Here is an 18,807-nt window from a genome sequence, read left to right as displayed (position 1 = left end):
GTATGATGGATATGGGGAACACTTCAGTGGCAGTGCTAGTTCTCCAGTGCAGCTATGAAACTAGGTGGTCAGTAACAGATGATGAATCATCCTGTTTTAGAGGCCAGGGGTGGGCTCGAGTATGGAGGCAGTAGAAACACGCACATCAGCAGGTTTTACAAATGGCTTCTGACGATAGCACAACATTCAACATCAGTGCTGCGGATTGGATTTAAGTGAGCCTGCAGACGTTCTCAGTTTTCATTGTGCTTTATGGCGGTTGGTAGAAAACTGTGTTAAACCCTCCTCGTGTGTAAATATCAGGGCGCTTTCCCTGGGCGAGATCTGGGGAGGGACGCGGGGACGAATCGGAGCGTGGAAGCAGACGGGGGGAGTCCGCGTGGCGGATCTCCGGGGCGGGCAGGAACTTCCCCTGCTCTGCGTCGCACGTGTTCACCGTCCGTCCGCCCGCCCGCCCGCGTGCAAGATCTCTGACATGAACGAGGGGAACAGAAACATCATTGACCCCCTCTGTGGAGGCGGGGAGACCCTCGGAACACAGTGTACACTAACGACCGGCCTCGGACATCCTTTCAAACATCCACTCAGAGGTTCCTGTTTCACGCGCGCGCATACACACGAAGCGGACACGACATACATTTTCTTTCAAAATGCAGTTTATTAGTATCGTTCAAGTTTCCCCACGAGTTTCGATGTTTCAGACAGGGTGTCTCGCAGTTTCACATGTATAAAGGGAAGGCATTAAAAACCAAAGACCCTGCTGTTGTTTGAATAATGCTAATCTCCCTCTGTGACACTGTCATCGCGTGCTTTGGTTCTTTGGCATCAGTGTGCCTTTATTGTACATTCTAGGAGAGGTAGATACAGACACGTACCGCAAGGGTTAACCCCCTCTAGTACGAAGAAGGGATTTCAGAGCTTGAGGAAAAAGCTTTCATATTTTCATGAGGGGGGGGGGGGAACCACTCTTACCCCCCTAGGTAGAAATATGTCAAGCAGGGGCCTCCTATGCCAGATATTTGAGGGAACAATCAGGGACTGCTGTTTAGGAATGCAGCCGGGAGAGGGGCGCATTCCTGCAGCTCTGGGGCGCATGCGTTTCTGCATGTCTACACGTATGTGTGCGTGTTTCTGCATGTGCGCATGTATGCATGAGTGCACGTATGTGTGCGTGTATTTCTGTATGTATGTATGCGTGTGTGTGTGTGTGTGTGTGTGTGTGTGTGTTTCTGCATATGTGCATGTATGTGTATGTGTGTGAGTGTGTGTGTGTATTTCTGAATGTGTGGGTGTGCACGTGTGTGTGTATGTGTGTGTTTGTGTGTATTTCTGTGTGTGTGTATTTCTGAATGTGCGCGCATATGTATGTGTGTGTCTGCATGTGCGCGCGTATGTGTGCGTGTGTGTCTGCAGAACTGAAGCGAGTCCTCAGTCTCTGTAAAGCTGATATGCTCCCTGCTCCCTCCCCCCTCGAGTCTTCCACCACTGACTGGCCCACAAAACCATCCTGCACATGAGCCCCTTGGAGCCTCCAGCCCCAAAATATTGAGGGAGCGACGTGTGTGTGTGTGTGTGTGTGTGTGTGTCTGCATGCGTGCGTGTGTCCTCAAGCACAACATGGGAAGGTAGTCTCTCTCTGTCTCCCTCTCTTTCCCCTCCCCCCCTCCCCCCTTCCACAGCTAAAACTCTCATAATATTCAGCAATAAAGTAAAATAACATTCTGATTCGTGCTGACAGACAACGAAATGTGCATGTGTACAGTGTGAGGTAAAGGAAAGCATCAGCACCACGTTTTCCCCGTTGTCTTGGTTACGGAGCGTGACACGCGGTCCCGGTGAGCTCTGACGGGAGGATGTGCTGTAGCTCGTAGATATCCTGCCCGTGACGGGGCAGCGGGTCGCAAGCTCGCAGCATCCACGCAGACAGCGGCGTGTGACGTGACCCAAAATCCATCCGTGCATCCTGAAGTACAAGAGCGGGGGGTGTGCAGAGCAGTCCACATGCAGTTTACCATATTCCAGTTTTTCCAAAGTCAGCGCTGTCATCCAAGAGTACATCTGAACCTCCAGGTTGTTAATCTCGACCGCAAGTCATTTAAAAATGAAAAACAAAACCATGGTGCAATGGTTCATCACAACCAGTCCGTGTGCAGAGTTTTATCTGCAGCTTAAGCTTTCAAAGACTGCCACTGTGTCCTCCCCACTTTAAAAAAAAAAAAAAACTGATACTTGGGGCAAACAGTCTTCCAGAGTGGTGTGGACTGAAGCCAGCTTAGTATGCGAAGGTAGAGGCCTCTCCAGGTCCACACTGATTTGGGAGTCGGACGCCTGAAAAGAGGCCAGCTCACAAGTGCGGCTGCTTGCCAGATCACACACCCCCCTCCCCTCCCCTCAAACCCCCCACCCTTACCCCCATCCCTCCAACGCTCCTCCAAAATGATTCAGACAACCCCCCACCGTCCCCAAAACTTCCAAGTGGAATCTCTGACCACGGGTGCTGCACCCAGGTTCCTTGCCCCGCCCCCTTGCCTCCCCCCACCCCGGTGCTGGCTCCTCCCACCCTGGTGCTGGCTCCTCCTCCTCACTCCCCCTCTCGCGCTGTGCTGCTCCATTGTAGAGGCTGGCTCTTGTACTCCGAACGGGCCCAGCTGCCCCGCTCCCCTCCCCTCTCCTCTCACTCTTCAGGGTTGGGGCTGCAGCGACGCTGGAACTCCTGCCCGTGCTCGTGCACCCATTTGTTGGCCACTGGAACAGAGGGGCAGAATACAGTTGGTGTTCACCCGGGTCAGGTGACTTGACAGTTTAAACCTGCCGGACAGACAGCTAGAGCAGAGGGGAAGGGACCGAGAGAAAGCTAAATAGATGTGGGAAACAAAATTAGGCAAAGGAAGAGGTAGCCCATACAGAACTGCTGACCAGAGTGTTTTTTTTCTTCTCTCTTTGGAACACTTCTGTAGTTTGTCATTTACATTATGAAATGGTTTGTTTGCTTCATAAGTTTCATGAAGGTAATATAACTCCCACAGTGTAAATAGAACCATCTTTCATAATTAGAATTATCTAGTTGCACAGTTATTGAGATGAACAGATTTATCCGGTTTGTGGTTGGTGAGAATGGCTTTCAAGTTCGCTTCTGCTAGCTTCTGTCTGGCAGACCATTTAAGGGATGTTTACACATCTGTTTGAGTCTTTTACCTGCCAGATCTAAGACACTTGCATGGGTAATGCGAAAAGAATCGGGGTATGCCAGCACAGTAAAGGCTTAATTATATGGCATAGATGCTCTTCACCCACTAATAGGCAAGCTTGGAATTTTATCATTATTTTTAAAATATAGTGTTATGCTCGTTTCAGAGTTCAGTTGGAAAAAGCGCTCACCACAAATACAGACCAGGCCTTTTCAGCCTAAATAAACATCCTAGGTTTGAGTCTGGGCTATGTCATGAGCCAAATATGACCAGATTGGACACAACTTGCTTCATCCAATGTGGGTTTAATTGTACAGGGTTGCTCTGGTTACTGCGTTAGCTCCTCCCACCAACACACCAGACACTTGAAAGTTTAGCCGTTGTCGTCAGTGAGATAGCGCCTCTCCAGTAGTGCTGTGTGGAAAACAGTCATTGTCTTGTGGGCGAGTGCCATCAGCTGCAATGCTTATTTTACAGGTGCAGGTGGCATGGTAGGGATTTATGAGGTACAACTTCCCCTTTTAAATGGGAGACAAATGGGACAGAGAACGCACAATGCCATACTTATGTTGTCCTCTAAAATACACTGCTTAGCTTTGGCCTGCAAAGTAATTTCCAGTGGACAAAAAAACTTGGGGTTTTCCCTTTAAAGCAATCCTAAAAAAACCAAACTATAGTAAATTTGGAACCTACTTTTTTCCCCCTCTGCTCCAATTCTACACCATCGTGCTCTCAAACGCGGGAAATCAGCGTGGCTCTCCTTGAGCCGTGAAGCCGGTTGTTTCCACCGTTTGTCATTGCTTCCCATGTGGAGTGAAGGGGCACGGAATGGAGGCCGCGTTTTGCTTCACGTCTCAGGATACAGCTCGGTGTCTCGCACCTGTTCCGTATCTCATCCTCGCTGTCCAGTGTAACGGTGCACAGATGTGAGCTAACAAGAATTCTACCCCGAGAGCCAGCGACTGGATGAGTTACAGATGAAGCGGAAAACAGCCATGATGTCGGGCATCAGGATCATCTCTCTCTGCCATTCATTTTCACTGTCAGTACTGGGCTGTGATTGATAGCGTGGCACACCAGCAGAGTATATCCCCGGTCAGCTTGGCTCAGAAGCACAGAATCAAGACTCAGCTGATCAAAGGATACATGTCATTTCCTTTGAGAAGCTGAGTCTTGATTCTGAGGATTTCTGAGGAAGATTTTGTTTTTAAATATATGATTTTTTTTGCCTCCAAAAACTTATATCATTGATGCTTAGTTGTACTGGTGCCACTATCTCTTCCCAACACAACAAAGTGCAGACGTGAAATAATTCAGGGTTTTTATTTGGTGTCTCCTTATCTTTGGCGGACAAGTTTTACTTTCGATTCTGCGGTAGGGAACCTCCTCTACGCGGTCACCGTGGATACGCGCGGCTTCAGCACTGAGAGCTCGGCCTCTTACCCCATTTGTCCCCAACCAGGACGGGGCAGCCCGCGTGCAGCGTGTCCCCGTTGCCCTGTCCGTTCCTGTGCAGGTTCCACCAGAAGAGGGCAGCGTTCTGGAGCCACCCCCGGCAAGCCACCGCAGCAAGAGGGAGAGCATAAACATCACGTTAGAGACGAGCGATTTTTCCCCCAACGGACTGAGGAAACGCGCATGGCTGCGGTTGGCCAAGCTTCTAGACCTGCGTCCGTATTTATGCTGGGCAATCAATGCAGATTCAACACAAACCACTGCCACAGAATGCAGAACTTTCCTAATTATTTTAGACTATTTTTCTTCTCTGAATGTAGCAAAGGTCCATGTCACATCTGTTTGTTCATTCTTCCTTTTTGAAACTAGCCCTAAAATGGTAAATATAAATAACATTTTCTTTGGTCCACATTACCATGTAATTTAGTTTGAGCAATGCTGCACTATTTCACATTTTTCTGATTCTTTCTGATAACACATTTTCTGTTCAACGGTGAAAGACTTAGTATGAATTCACATTTGGAAACGCAGTCAAGGTGCCTGCAGCAAGTCAATTCCACACAGGCGTGTGAGTTCAAGCTGCTTCATTAATTAAATTAATTAAATTAACAGCTTAATTTAATTTAAAACTGTTTCATTTATCCAAGCTTTTAAACAAATAACTTACACCTAAAAAAAGCAGTAGACAATGGATGGTAACTGATAGCTTAACTGTCAGTTACCATCCATTGTCTATAAATAAACATAAAACTTGTATAGGTACAGTACAGGCCAGAAGTATTAGGCCACATGTAGTTTAAAAAAATTAAGTTGAGTGACATCTATCCTAAAAACATTTTTAAACCCCAGGTAGCCTAATACCTTTAGCCTGTAGTGCAAGTAAAATTTGCTGGTCGGGTAAAATTAAGTGCAGTTTTTGGTACAGTATCGACTGACTGAGAAGAAATTAAATTGCTGTTGTGGTCGGGGGGCAAGAGCGCGACATTTTAGCACACAGTCACTATGGGGTCGCAGGGTGCATTCCCCAGGCAAGGGTCTGCACAGTTTCATCAGTAACTCATTTCTAAAAGCAAACACGCTCTCGACCTCACACATAAAATCCACAATGGCAAGTGGAACACGGAAAACCACAGAAAGCAAAAAAAAAAAAAAAAAAAAGGAAAAAGAGAGAGATAATATTGTCTTTGGAAACAAGAGGGCCTCCTTCGAAACTCTTCCCCTTCCAGCTCTAAACTTTTCAAATGGAAATCACGGGCATGCTCTGTCTTGAAGCGAGTTCAAGAGTAACAAACAAGTCCAAAAGAATACGTAGAGGGAAGGATGTGGCACGGGGCGTTTACCTCCACGACGGGAATGCTGAAATTGGCGTAGATGAAGGCTGTGGATCCACCTGCCTCCACAGAGCTGAGCTGTGGACAGTGACGTCAGCATTCTCACGGAATACCACAGGAACTCTGCCAGCACTCTCAAGCCAACATTCTTTTTCAGTTAAGCTCTGGCTGGAATATTATCCTTGGGCTAAAGGAATTGATTTAAAGCATGCATATTTTTTTTTTTGCTTGCGCAGGCGTGAGGTCATTTAGAAAAAAGGAGCTCAGATTCACGTAGATAAGGCGACCATGCATAACTGAGCCATGCTTTTTGAAATCTGTGAAACAGATACGACCCCATCAAGAAAAATTACAAGTGACAGGCGAGAATTAAACCGAGTACTCACGTATATCATGAACGTCGCCACACGGTTCCCGGTTTTCAGTCTATAAAGAGGGCTCGAAGCAGACTGGAGACAGATAAGCATACGGAGTAAATGCTAATGAGCACTTAAAAACTCGTGAGGAGTGTCTAGTCTAACCCTAACCCTAACCATAATGTCACCATGTGGTTCCCGGCCTTCAGTTTATAGAGAGGGCTCGAAGCAGCCTGGAGACAGATAAGCATGTGGAGTAAATGTTAATGAGCACTTGTGAAGAGTGTCTACTGTAGGTGTCCATTTCAGCACAGTAAAGCTGACTGGATGGAGAAGTGTCCCTCAGCTCTGGTCCTGAAGGAGCCAACACTCTTCAGCCTTCTGCAGTTACATACGCAATAAAATGGAAACGTGAGGATTTGAAGGATCTACAATGAGTCCCAACAACTCAGAAATGAAATATTCACAGCTTTATACGCAGTGAAACCTGCACTTCCTCCAGAGTCCGAAGCAAATGAAATATTCACAGCTTCATACACAGTGAAACCTGCACTTCCTCCAGAGCCCAAAGCAAATGAAATATTCACAGCTTCATACGCAGTGAAACCTGCACTTCCTACCGGGGTCCAAAGCAAATGAAATATTCACAGCTTCATACACAGTGAAACCTGCACTTCCTCCAGAGTCCAAAGCATTAAAGATCATAGTTTCTCACCGTGGCGTGGTCAAAGTGAGGCTCGTAGTGGCCACCTATCCCATAATTCACCACCTGCAGGTATTCCGCGTACGGCTGTTGCAGGTTCAGCCCCGTCAGCGCGGCAATTCGTTGGTCCACCCTCTCGACAACGGGGTGCGCTGTCTCCTTCAACCAGGCGCTAGGCAACAGAGCGTATGCAGAGACACAGAGAAAATGGAAATTGCTTTCATGCTAACCGAGCGAGGTCCAAAACATGGGAAATAATGAGAAACTCTGGATTTTGCAACAAATGTGACCATAACCAAAAAGACACACCACAAAAAACAAAAAGTCTTGTGATAAAAGCCTTGTGATAAAATTCGTTGTGTCCGTGCACACTATTTGTGTTTACAGATTCCCACTTTTTGAACCCATGTAAAAACAAGGATTGGTAATTGCTAATTGGTAGGCTGTATTTACAGTGTGTAAAAAAAACCACTTCTATAAACCGAGATTTACAACTGCCGTTTTGTGTTTCCGAGTTGCCATAGTACCCTGCTGGGTTTACAGGGAGTCTATTACAGCAACAGCACTTCATTTACCACAATTACAACATACTTTTAAAAATAATCTCTGTTCCGAGGGAGTACCAATGGAATTAAATGATTATTATTTAAACCAATAAAATTAAACGCAGTTTATAACACCGCAAAAATCAGTCGAGGCGTTTTATTGCGCTCACTCGCTGAGAGGCAGCCATGCCTGGCCTCGAGGAGGTTTCACTCCGCTGTCGATGTGCGTTCATTGATGTCATCATTCTCAGTTTGATTTTGAAATAAGACCAGGAAACACCCATAAAACCAGATGTTTGGAGAAAAGGAGAAAAGGCCAGCTGCAGCGGGCGGGCCGGGGGGGGAGAGGTTTGTGAGCCGTGAGCTCGCGCGAAAAGCTACGCGCAAAGTTTGCACTCGGGCATTCACCAAACGAGAGGGCACATTTCAGAACGGTAAAATCAGTGACCACATTGACCCCCCCCCCCATCCTACTAAAGAAAGGAGGGGAGGGGGAGTGCAGGAGGACTTTGACAATGGCCTTTCTCCCTGTCATAATCTGATTTTGGGTAAATTAGGGCTCTTTCACATCGTACCTCTTGCTGATGCGGTACTCCGCGGTGGCCTGCTTCTCTCCTGATGCCACAACAGATCTTCTCAGCTGAAGGAGGGAGAGGAACAGTTACTGTGCACTCAACATTCAGCTAAAATGTGAATTATCAAGAAAAAAAAATATCAAAATGTATTCACCTGACATGAAGAGAAACAAATTACTCATGAAGAAAAGAAATAAATACAAATATATTGTCAATACATTTCAGCAGTTCCCCACAGACAAGCACTAACTTTTAGAGTTATATAAGCTTACAAAACATTCATAGCTTATATGTGAATGATACAATTCACATGAAAGAACATTGTGTGAAGACTTTAACAATTGGCAAGGAAACTTGTTTTTAAAGGAAGCCATTTTCTTGCCATTTCTCTCTTTGTCACATTTCAACTGCCTTGAGACCAGCCAGTTAATACCGGACTCTACTGGCGCCAGGAGGGAACAGATTTAAACTGTAAGTTTTCAGCAGAGAGGACAGCCTCAGCTGAATAATTTCCCAGGTCTGTTTTCAATCAACTCTCCATAAAGCCTTCATGCGCTGACTCCATGATTAAATAAATGGGAATGGGGTTTTTCCTCAATCCTGACGAAGAAATGGAAAATGTACTGTATCTCGTCACACTTTTTTACACCCCAGAGGGCATCTTTTGTGGTACCCCTCCCAACACTGCAAATTCACCACAAGCAGAGTGAGAACAACGGACTTCTGTTCCGTATGTGCTGCCCTCACACGCAGAACGTGCATATTTTCCAACAGCCATTTTGATGAGGGGCCATCTGCCAACTCTTGTCTGTCTTTTTTCCCAGGGCGTAGCAAATAATCTGGTGTGCGTGGAGGCTTGGGAGCAATACACTGCGTGTCAGTCCATGCTGTAAATTTTCCCAAACGTTTGGCACCAGGCCAAACAATCCTCCGAAGGGGGATTCGGAGTTGTATAACTGGGACACCGGTTAACCTTTTTCAGGTTACTACAGGCAGACTGCATAGACGTCGTGGGTAATTTAAGTGCTTCCCCGGGTACGACGGATCCCCTGGGTACCAGTTCCACAACCCCCCCCCCCCCCCCCCCCCCCCCCCCCCCCCGGCCTCCTCGTGTCACATGCACGGCTGACCCCTTTTCGTTCTTCCTGACAGAAACGGACAGAACCGTCCGCACACGGTACATCACACCGCCAGGCGAACCGACTCATCGCCAGAAAAAGAGCGCAATGTGCGGTCGCTGGATAGACGAAGGCCTCTTCACTATACGATTCTTTTAAGTTTGAAATGTTTTAATGTTATACGGGCCTAAAATGTTTTTTTAACACATTTTGTTATAATTTACAAGTGCGCCTTGAACTGCTGGTAGTCTCGACGTGCGAATGAGTAAGGCCAGTCGCACACCTGCCTGCTGGTGACTGTGATTAACAAACTGCCTCGGTCTTAAAAGCAGGTGTGCGCGGAGATGAAAGGCGGCCATTTTGCAAGCAGACTTAAGGTTTCATCTGTGAAGAACAGGTAGTTTCCCTTTAGTTTTTTTTTTTTTAATTTATTTTATAAATAGCCTAAATACTTTTTGCAGTTGCATCTATGTCAGGTGCTTTAAATAATTCTGTCCTGTTGTTCAGGGCAGCAATGGGCAGTTTTGTTGCACATTGATGGAAAACAAGTTTTCCGTGTCTGTGAAGTGGATGGACAGGAATGTCTGATATTGTAGCATAAAACTGAGAAATGCACCAAGAGCATACAGTGTCTCATTGACTGAGTGCTTAAATATTTTGACAGTGACACAATATTAGTTGTTTTGTTACTGTACTGCTGCACATCGTATGTGGATGTAGGCATTTACATCCATATTGGACGATCTGTGTAGGAATTACAGCCCTTTGGGGAGCAAAAGTAATCAGACAGTTGGCTGCTGCACTGTTTCTTTGGCCGGCTGTGGGTCTACGCATCATTAGTTCACAAGTACGCAAAACAAAAAGGTCTAGTGTTGATTCTAGGTGTGGAATCTGGAGTCTTTTGCTGTCTGTCTGCTGGAGGACAGAGCCAAAACAACAAAAATAGTGTCACTGCCCAAATACTTATGCACTGCACTGTATCTGTGATAGAGATGGCGTGAATGCGTGAAGTAAAACTGCAAAACGGATTTTTTTTTAAAACAAGCGAACAAAAAGGCTTCACTGTTGAGGTCATAAGAGTGGCCATTTTTCACTTATGAATTCCAGTGGGTGGCCTCTGTCTAACAGACCCTCTGCAGGGCCTTTTATTTTCTCTTTTTATTTTTTTTTTTAAAACCTCCAGTATCCGGTGATACAACACGATCCTTCTGCACCCCATTCTGCACCCCTTCCGCACCCCATCCCCCTCAAACATCTAAAACCAGCCATAAAACCTTCATTCGTTTAGTGTTTGCAATGAAAGTGACTGCCGAGCCAACAGCACTCATCCTGTAGGTGTTCTTTAAGGGGCCACAGACTTCAGAGTAAACTGACACTCTCCAAACCCTAGAACACACAGTGCAGTTTTATCCCCCAGAATTCAGTATTCAACCCGTCCACCGTGATTATTGTTGAGACTTTTGCACGCGTGCGCTGAAATCGTATGCTGTTTTAACATAGCATAGCTCCTGCCGCGTCTCTGCCGTCAATTCAATTTCAAGTCCAAATATTTTCAGAAGAACTGCAGTCCTGTCTGTCAATTTCAACAAGAGCGTGCAGGAAGTGATGGCAGTTTGGTTTTGGAACTACAGGACTGGACACTCACCCCCGGGTGGGCAAGGTGTCTGATGCTCTCGGCCTCGCCGCTGGTGACGAAGCTGTGGTACAGGACCACGTACGGCCGGACGCTCACCACCTCCCTTCTCATTGGCTTCAGGAGGAGGCTCGGGCTGCCATTGGTGAAGGAGTCACAGAAGAGCCCGGGGTTCTCGTAGTGCTTTGGCTGGAGAAGACAGAGCCGCATCTGAAGTTCATTACCAAAGCAGAAACAAAAAAAACAAAAAAAGAAGGCAAAAGGCCAAAACTGTTCCTCTCTCTCTCTCTCTCTCTCTCTGTCTTCATCTCTCTCCCCTCTTTCTCTCCTTCCCCCTCCCTCCCCCCTCTCTCCCTCCTCTGTTTCACTCTCCTCTCCTGTCCTCTGTCCTTCTTTCAAAACTTGCATTCTACTTTTTTCTCTCTATTACAGACCACAGCCAATGGTGTGCGAATGTTCATCTGCCCCATCAAAACTGGCAACACATCAGAAATTCAACCAGATCTTTTTTTACAGTCGGATGGCTTAGGGGATATTACTTCAATAAAGTTTTCAGATGATGAAAACCAACTCAGATAGCAAGCTGATTCACATTTAACATTATTACAGTTTCTTCTAAGACAGGGGCTAGGGATATTAAGGCTCCAAGAGAGAACGTAATCCTACTGGCCTGGGTGTTGAACATAGCCTGGAAATACATGATAATTATCCTCTCATGTAAATAAAAACCACCGTACAAAAATGCCCATTATAAAATGGCATTTAATCTTAGCACTGGTGCTACAAAGTGCTACTACTCACTTCTTAACTACTACACGTGTAATTATATGACCGGTAGTTACCTGTGATATGACCAGTACGTAGTTACCTGTGAGCCGAGCGTCTGACACAGCCACTCGTACGTGTTTCTTGTGCTCAGGTAGGTGGTGTTGGGTCTCCGCAGCGCGATTTTTTCGGGGCTGTCCAGGGCTGGAGACGCGACCAGGAGCTTCTCGTACTTTTCCACATTGCGCAGAACCCTTACGTTCGAGGGGTCTTGGAGAAAAAGAAAATCACGCAGAAGGGGTGGCGACATTTCCTTGACAAGCCACATGCCACATCTCAGGCCATATTTGCGCATCAGTAAATCAAGGTGTGCAGGCTTATATTTATAGAGAAAGATTTTTTAAAAAAGGACACACAATTTGTCTGTGCTTATATTTTATGGGAACACATTGTCCTTAAAGAATAATTCACAAATTTGCCTGTTTTAAATCAATACCACCCCCTGGGGAAAAAGAAAAAACCCATGTTTCCTTATCCAGGACGTGAGAATGGAGGAATAGAGTGATATAGTACAATGTAAGTAAAATTGTCCTCTATATGAAAAACAGCTGTTGAGAGGGTTTTTCCCGCTCTCTCTCTCGCTACGTCCCGGTTAGGCGCTTTTTCAGATGCGCTGAATGGAAAAAAACGTACCGTAGCGCAGGAGCTCCCGCGAAAGGCTCAATGCATAGGAGACATTTCCTGTCTGAGAACAAAACAAAAAGAAAGAGAGAAAATAGCTGAACAAAAACTGTTTACTGAATTTACATTCAGTCCATATTAGATGGGTCTAACAATTGTCAACGTCATGCTGAGAAAGACTGTGACTTGGCTCCAACGACCTTCCAGCCTGCCCAGCTTCAAAAAACAGCTGGGGGGCGGAATTCGACTCCTAAAAATATATAATCCAATAAACACAGCTGAGAACAAGCGGTGTGTTTTTGAAACTCGATTGGAGCCACGTCGTCCGGTCGTTGCAAAGTCGCAGATGAAACAACAAATCAAGCCGTGTCGTCACCTTGAAGTGGGAGAAGGCGAGGTGGTCCAGGGTGTCTTCTAGGGTCCCCTCGTTTTCGGGGACCCAGTCCCCGCCCTCCTCGCGGAAAAGACGCACCGCTTCCTCCAGCCACTGCACGGAGTGGTAGTAGTCCTCCTGCTCGTAGGCCACCTGCAGGAACAGGAACGCAGCCGATGAGCGTGGAATTTGGAATGGCAGCCTGAGCCTGAAACTCTCACCAATGCTCGGTAACGTGGAGTAGAGTTCATCAGTGGTAACGTGGAGTAGAGTTCATCAGTGGTAACATGGAGTAGAGTACATCAGTGGTAACATGGAGTAGAGTTCATCAGTGGTAACCTGGAGTAGAGTTCATCAGTGGTAACGTGGAGTAGAGTCAATCAGTGGTAATGTGGAGTAGAGTTCATCAGTGGTAATGTGGAGTAGAGTCAATCAGTGGTAACGTGCAGTAGAGTCAATCAGTGGTAATGTGGAGTAGAGTCAATCAGTGGTAATGTGGAGTAGAGTCAATCAGTGGTAACGTGGAGTAGAGTCAATCAGTGGTAACGTGGAGTAGAGTCAATCAGTGGTAATGTGGAGTAGAGTCAATCAGTGGTAATGTGGAGTAGAGTCAATCAGTGGTAATGTGGAGTAGAGTTCATCAGTGGTAACGTGGAGTAGAGTTCATCAGTGGTAACATGGAGTAGAGTACATCAGTGGTAACATGGAGTAGAGTTCATCAGTGGTAACCTGGAGTAGAGTTCATCAGTTGTAACGTGGAGTAGAGTCAATCAGTGGTAATGTGGAGTAGAGTTCATCAGTGGTAATGTGGAGTAGAGTCAATCAGTGGTAACGTGCAGTAGAGTCAATCAGTGGTAATGTGGAGTAGAGTCAATCAGTGGTAATGTGGAGTAGAGTCAATCAGTGGTAACGTGGAGTAGAGTCAATCAGTGGTAACGTGGAGTAGAGTCAATCAGTGGTAATGTGGAGTAGAGTCAATCAGTGGTAATGTGGAGTAGAGTCAATCAGTGGTAATGTGGAGTAGAGTCAATCAGTGGTAACGTGGAGTAGAGTTCATCAGTGGTAACGTGGAGTAGAGTCAATCAGTGGTAACATGGAGTAGAGTTCATCAGTGGTAACGTGGAGTAGAGTCAATCAGTGGTAATGTGGAGTAGAGTCAATCAGTGGGAAATGCACAGGCAACAGCCAAAGGATATAAAAAAACCTTCTCAGTACTAAAAGATTATATTTATCAGGAAGGTTGATGTTGGTTTCCTGTACTATACTGAGATCAGTGATCAGTGGTCATAGGTCATATCAGGTAAAAGTTCACATGCCCTTTTGCTATGGATCCCCAGGTGTTTTAATTAATACAATGAATTAATTTTGATCTTCACATAGTTTTCACTGGGCATGTAATAACTTCCTGCTTCATGCTAAAATCACATCTGGGGAGCTAGTAAAAAAATGTGCGTTCGCACTTTCCTCTTAATTGTAATGCATTGACACCAGAAACTGGAAAAAAAAGTGGGTGAGTCCGAAAAACATTCTTTACTTTTCCTAATTATTTGACAGGTTTTAAATGCCTCTATTTATGGGTCAGGGTCATAAAACTGGCGTTCAGACCAGTGGCATGCAAGATAAGGTATCATTATCCAGGGTGTTGCTCCTGTTTTCACAACAAGAACCACAAAAGCCTAAAGGCGTTTACACACCCAGACTAGCCAAGAGGGGCCATTCTTCAGAACTAATTACCATTTTTTAGTTTTTGGACAGTGAAAGGTACGTGCGCTGCCTATACCTTTTTTCACCACTGACTTCATGCTCAAGCAGTAATTATGCTCATGTTGCACTCTGTGGCTCTCTGATTGGCTGGATGTTTCGAGACATTTCAGTGTATTCCAAACCAAACTAGCATGGCAAGCTTGGTGGAATTTACTGAGCCAAATGTCCAACTACATTTGCAGTAACTTTAGTCTACATTAATTGCCTTTTGTTTTCACTCCTTGACTGGCGTATAACATGCCATTTCTAACACGCCCAACACAGAAGGAAGCCCTTTCCACAGTGTAGCTGGTCTCTGATTTATGATGCATTGCTTGTACTGCTCACCTCCATGCAGTGCTAAAACTGTACAATGACAGCACAATTCATTCTCCATTACTTAAGAGGGCAGCCTACTTTAAAACCCAAGAGTGAGAATATCCTGAACTTCCCAGCATGAATCTTAAGAGCGCACATCAAGAAAGGCATTTGTTCCCCAGCCTTCCTCTCTAAATGATGTTGTTATGGTTGTCTCGGTCAGAGTGGCTAAGAGCAGAATGTCTCTCTGTCGTCTTCATCGTATGGAATCTTAATCAGTCAGGCCAGAGGTTTCTCAATGTGAAATCAGGACACTTCTCATTTGCCAAGTCACCTCCTCCCCTTCCCCTCCTCCCCATTCCCCTCCTCGAGTCCCGCCACCCACAGCCCTCCTGCTGGGGGAGTTCAGAGGGCAGAGGTGTAGGATTACACTTAATTACCTCCTCAAGTCTGGAGAATCCACTCGTCATGGCAAAGGGCATGTTTACATGCAGTTTTCTTTCCTGACAACACTGCGTTGAGATTCACCAAAGGGTCACATTCAATCCAACCCCACCCCCCCCCCCCCCCCCCCCCCCCACCCCCTCCTCAAAAAATAAATAAAGAAATTCAATACTTATGTGGATTTTTTTTCTGGTCATAAATTAATGTTCATGGATTTGTTGGAATTATCAGCATTCCATACTGTAAAAGCTGAAATAAATTATTTTGAAATGACCCGTTATGGAATTAAAGTAGATACCCTAATTATCCTTAAAACAGGAAATGTATGGTAACATGAAATGTGTGGAGTGTGTGAATAATTGAGTTTGGATGTCTTCAGCCGAGGTGTATGTAAACTTTTTTGGGCTAATCGCTGCATGTACAGCACAGAGGCTCACCTTCCCCACCAGAAAGCAGTCGTCCCCAGAAAGGGGGACGGACACGGTTGGCCTGTAGATGTCCACGGTGTCCCCGCCGGAGGCCGTCCGGAAGTGACCGCTGGCCAGCCCGTCCACGCGCAGCGCGTACACGTCCTGGAGCCTCATCAACCCCCTGGCCGCGCCCTGAAGGTCCTCAGATTTGGGCAGGCCACTCTCCTCCTTCTCGTAGCCAGCCCTGAAGGCTGAAATAGAAGAGGCCAAAGAATGGAGAGGAATTAGGGGGAAAGTTTAGCAAAGAGGAGAACTGGGGGAGGTTCAGGGGGCAGGGTGCTGCACCTCTTAAAGGGTCTGTTTCTGGAAGTACAGTTATGGTTTAACAGGGTGTGAAAAGGTTGGGGGGGGGGGGGTCAGGGGGCAGGGTGCTGCACCTCTTAAAGGGTCTGTCTCCGGCAGTGCAGCAGTGGTTTAACAGGGTGTGAAAGGGTTGTGGGGGGGAGGGGGTTGGGGGAGCAGGGTGCTGCACTTCTCACAGGGTCTGTTTCTGGAAGTACAGTTATGGTTTAACAGGGTGTGAAAAGGTTGTGGGGGGGGGGGGGCACTGTCTCTGGCAGTGCAGCAGTGGTTAAACAGGGTGTGAAAAGGTTTGGGGGGGGGGGGGGGGTCAGGGGGCAGGGTGCTGCACCTCTTAAAGGGTCTGTCTCCGGCAGTGCAGCAGTGGTTTAACAGGGTGTGAAAGGGTTGTGGGGGGGGGGGGGGGGGGAGGGGGTTGGGGGAGCAGGGTGCTGCACTTCTCACAGGGTCTGTCTCTGGCAGTGCAGCTGCAGTTTAACAGGGTGTGGAAAGGACAGCTCACCCTCTGCATTCTCTTTGGCCTCGTTGCTGTAGACGATGTTCATCCACTCAGACTGCAGTCGCTTGATCAGCGTGAAAGCCACCAAGGGGTTTGCCATCGCGGTCTCCGGACCGTTATACACCTCACTGTGCAAAGCGGATACCCTTGCATAGAATCTGGAAAAATAAATAAATAAATACCTGGAGAACTGAGGGCATAGTTCACAAAATGATACTTTCCCTGTCACCTCCTCTCTCTCCGCGCTCTTCCTCTTGCAACAAAATTAATTTAAAATTTTCATGTGCTATGCTAATCTTGTGGGAAAGCTCACAGCACAGGGGAAATTGTTTTTTTTTTTTTTCGCGATTAATAGCTTTGTAAATGGCCTCTGCCTCTGGACCAAGCTGGGAACTGATGCAAAATGGAGAACCTCCCTTCCCCCGGGGAAACCTCTGACTCCCAATGAAAAAATGATCCACGGTAACGCAGTGACCAAACTAAGCATGACGCGTGAATTTCACCAATGAGTCATTGTGGAATTATGCAGCCAGCAACAATGGCAGTCGAGGGCGGGGGGTATAACATACAGAAGTTATTTTTATCTTTATTTTTTCCTCAGGGGGCTTAAGCAAATGCAAGGGGCCAGGGCTGATAGGTATGTAACATGCATTACGTTGGCTAATTAGCGTAGTGCTTGAGCCACGGATACAAGTTGCACATTTGCATACCTAAGGATGGGGGGCGACTAGGCAAGAGGAGGAAGTCAGTTCAACGTAACACCATGTGCCCCCGACTTCCCACTCTCTCTCTCTCCCGTAGCCCCATTTACAGAAAATAATAGAAACTAATTAAGACCGTAAAGATTTGCTAATATATGCAGAATCACGTAGTAAAATATTCTTGCTGATGAAAATATTGTCAGACTCGAATAACCAACATTACTCCACGATTAAATATTGTTACTAACCTCTTTATGTCGTTCAGCCGTAGTGTTTCATCCTCGATGTATGTCCTTAGATGGTTTAGAAGCTCTTTTTCGACAGAAATAACTTGCTGCATGTTCTTCACAGAGGTGTACATTTCACCAGATAACGGTGGCACAAAAATTAAATTGATCACGGACCAAACTGGGATGATTTTCCAATCAATCGATATTTTCCCCGATGCAATCCACGTCATTTTAAAGCAAGAAATATGATGCTTGGATCAGAGTTTAATGTAAACTTGTAAATGTGTCGATTTGTCTTACCACCGTTTATGGCCAGCCGAGGAACATTCTAAGACCGAGAAGACTTGTTGATGTCATGTTTCCTGGCGCATTATTCCAAATTTTGGGCATTACACGTACCGCGCGGCGCCGCAACTTTAACTGTAGTGCTGTCTGAGCAGACATGCAGATAGAAATACGAGAGCGTCCTCCCGAGAGGTGAGAGAGCTGACTGGCGGCTACAAGCTGAAGATTTCACAGTTGGGTAGATATACTGCGCGCAGAGTGAACTGCTATATAAAAATAATAAATAAAAAAATAAAAAACTAACAACAATGAAAACCAACCATTTGTAAATACAACGTGAAAGTCCCCCGGATTCCTAAAATCAATATTGGACAAGGCGCCGGTCTTGACAATATCAAGGGACATAATTTTTTTAAAACAAAAATGAGGATTAGCAAGATTTACAAAAAAGTTTTCGTTAAAGAGAACTAAAGGGACTTGCAACTTAATGTCTTCATATTAAACGGATCTTCTGGGAATCGATCTCTTTCTTTCTCTCTCTCTCTCTCTGTGTGCGCGCAAACTAATGTATTTTATTTATTCAAGAATATACTTGACGAATGAAACTGTTGTTTGTAATCAGGACTGACATACGTTTTCCAAATAATCCTTTATAAAATTATTTATGTTCTATTCGTTGCATTATGCTCCATCCATTTAGTAGATGCTCTTATCCAGATGACTTATAATGTAGGAAAAACATAAGTGCATTTAGAACAATTGATGGAATGGACGCATATAACGCACTGATATGACAAACTGAGCAACGTCCATACATCTTGATGTAACGCGTGTTTTATTATTATTATTATTATTGTTATTATTATGCAACGCTTCATCTTTCTTCATTTATAATTTAAAAATATTAACACAGTAATGAATTAATTATTTTTTAGAAGTCATTTGGCGTGATGAGGGTTATTAGCCTATGTAAAGGGACACCAGTTTATCTCCCATTGTTTTCTTGCGTGGTAGTTCAGTCCTCTGCCGCTAGAGGTCACAAAAGCCTCTTTGGTAAGCACTTCTCTAACAATTATGACATTTGCACCATCTCA

The 18,807-nt window shown here is 45.7% G+C and overlaps 1 protein-coding gene across 1 annotated transcript; it reads right to left on the bottom strand.

Moving 5' to 3' along the window:
- Positions 1-2,572: 2,572 nt before the first annotated feature.
- p4ha3 (prolyl 4-hydroxylase, alpha polypeptide III) lies at positions 2,573-17,964 on the bottom strand. Its single transcript, XM_035384154.1, has 13 exons — positions 17,447-17,964; positions 16,501-16,655; positions 15,666-15,889; positions 12,727-12,876; positions 12,363-12,414; positions 11,773-11,939; positions 10,917-11,093; positions 8,154-8,218; positions 7,046-7,205; positions 6,361-6,423; positions 5,984-6,052; positions 4,632-4,728; positions 2,573-2,745 (listed from the first exon to the last, which is right to left on the bottom strand). Exons 1-13 carry the CDS (start codon positions 17,656-17,658, stop codon positions 2,675-2,677), a joined length of 1,662 nt encoding a protein of 553 aa, XP_035240045.1. The 5' UTR covers positions 17,659-17,964; the 3' UTR covers positions 2,573-2,674.
- Between the last annotated feature and the right edge of the window lie 843 nt (positions 17,965-18,807).

The sequence above is a fragment of the Anguilla anguilla genome, chromosome 12 (genome assembly GCF_013347855.1).
Source record: "Anguilla anguilla isolate fAngAng1 chromosome 12, fAngAng1.pri, whole genome shotgun sequence".
NCBI classification, from domain to species: domain Eukaryota; kingdom Metazoa; phylum Chordata; class Actinopteri; order Anguilliformes; family Anguillidae; genus Anguilla; species Anguilla anguilla.
Note: the sequence above shows the minus strand (reverse complement) of the source record. Positions and strands in the feature narration are given on the sequence as shown.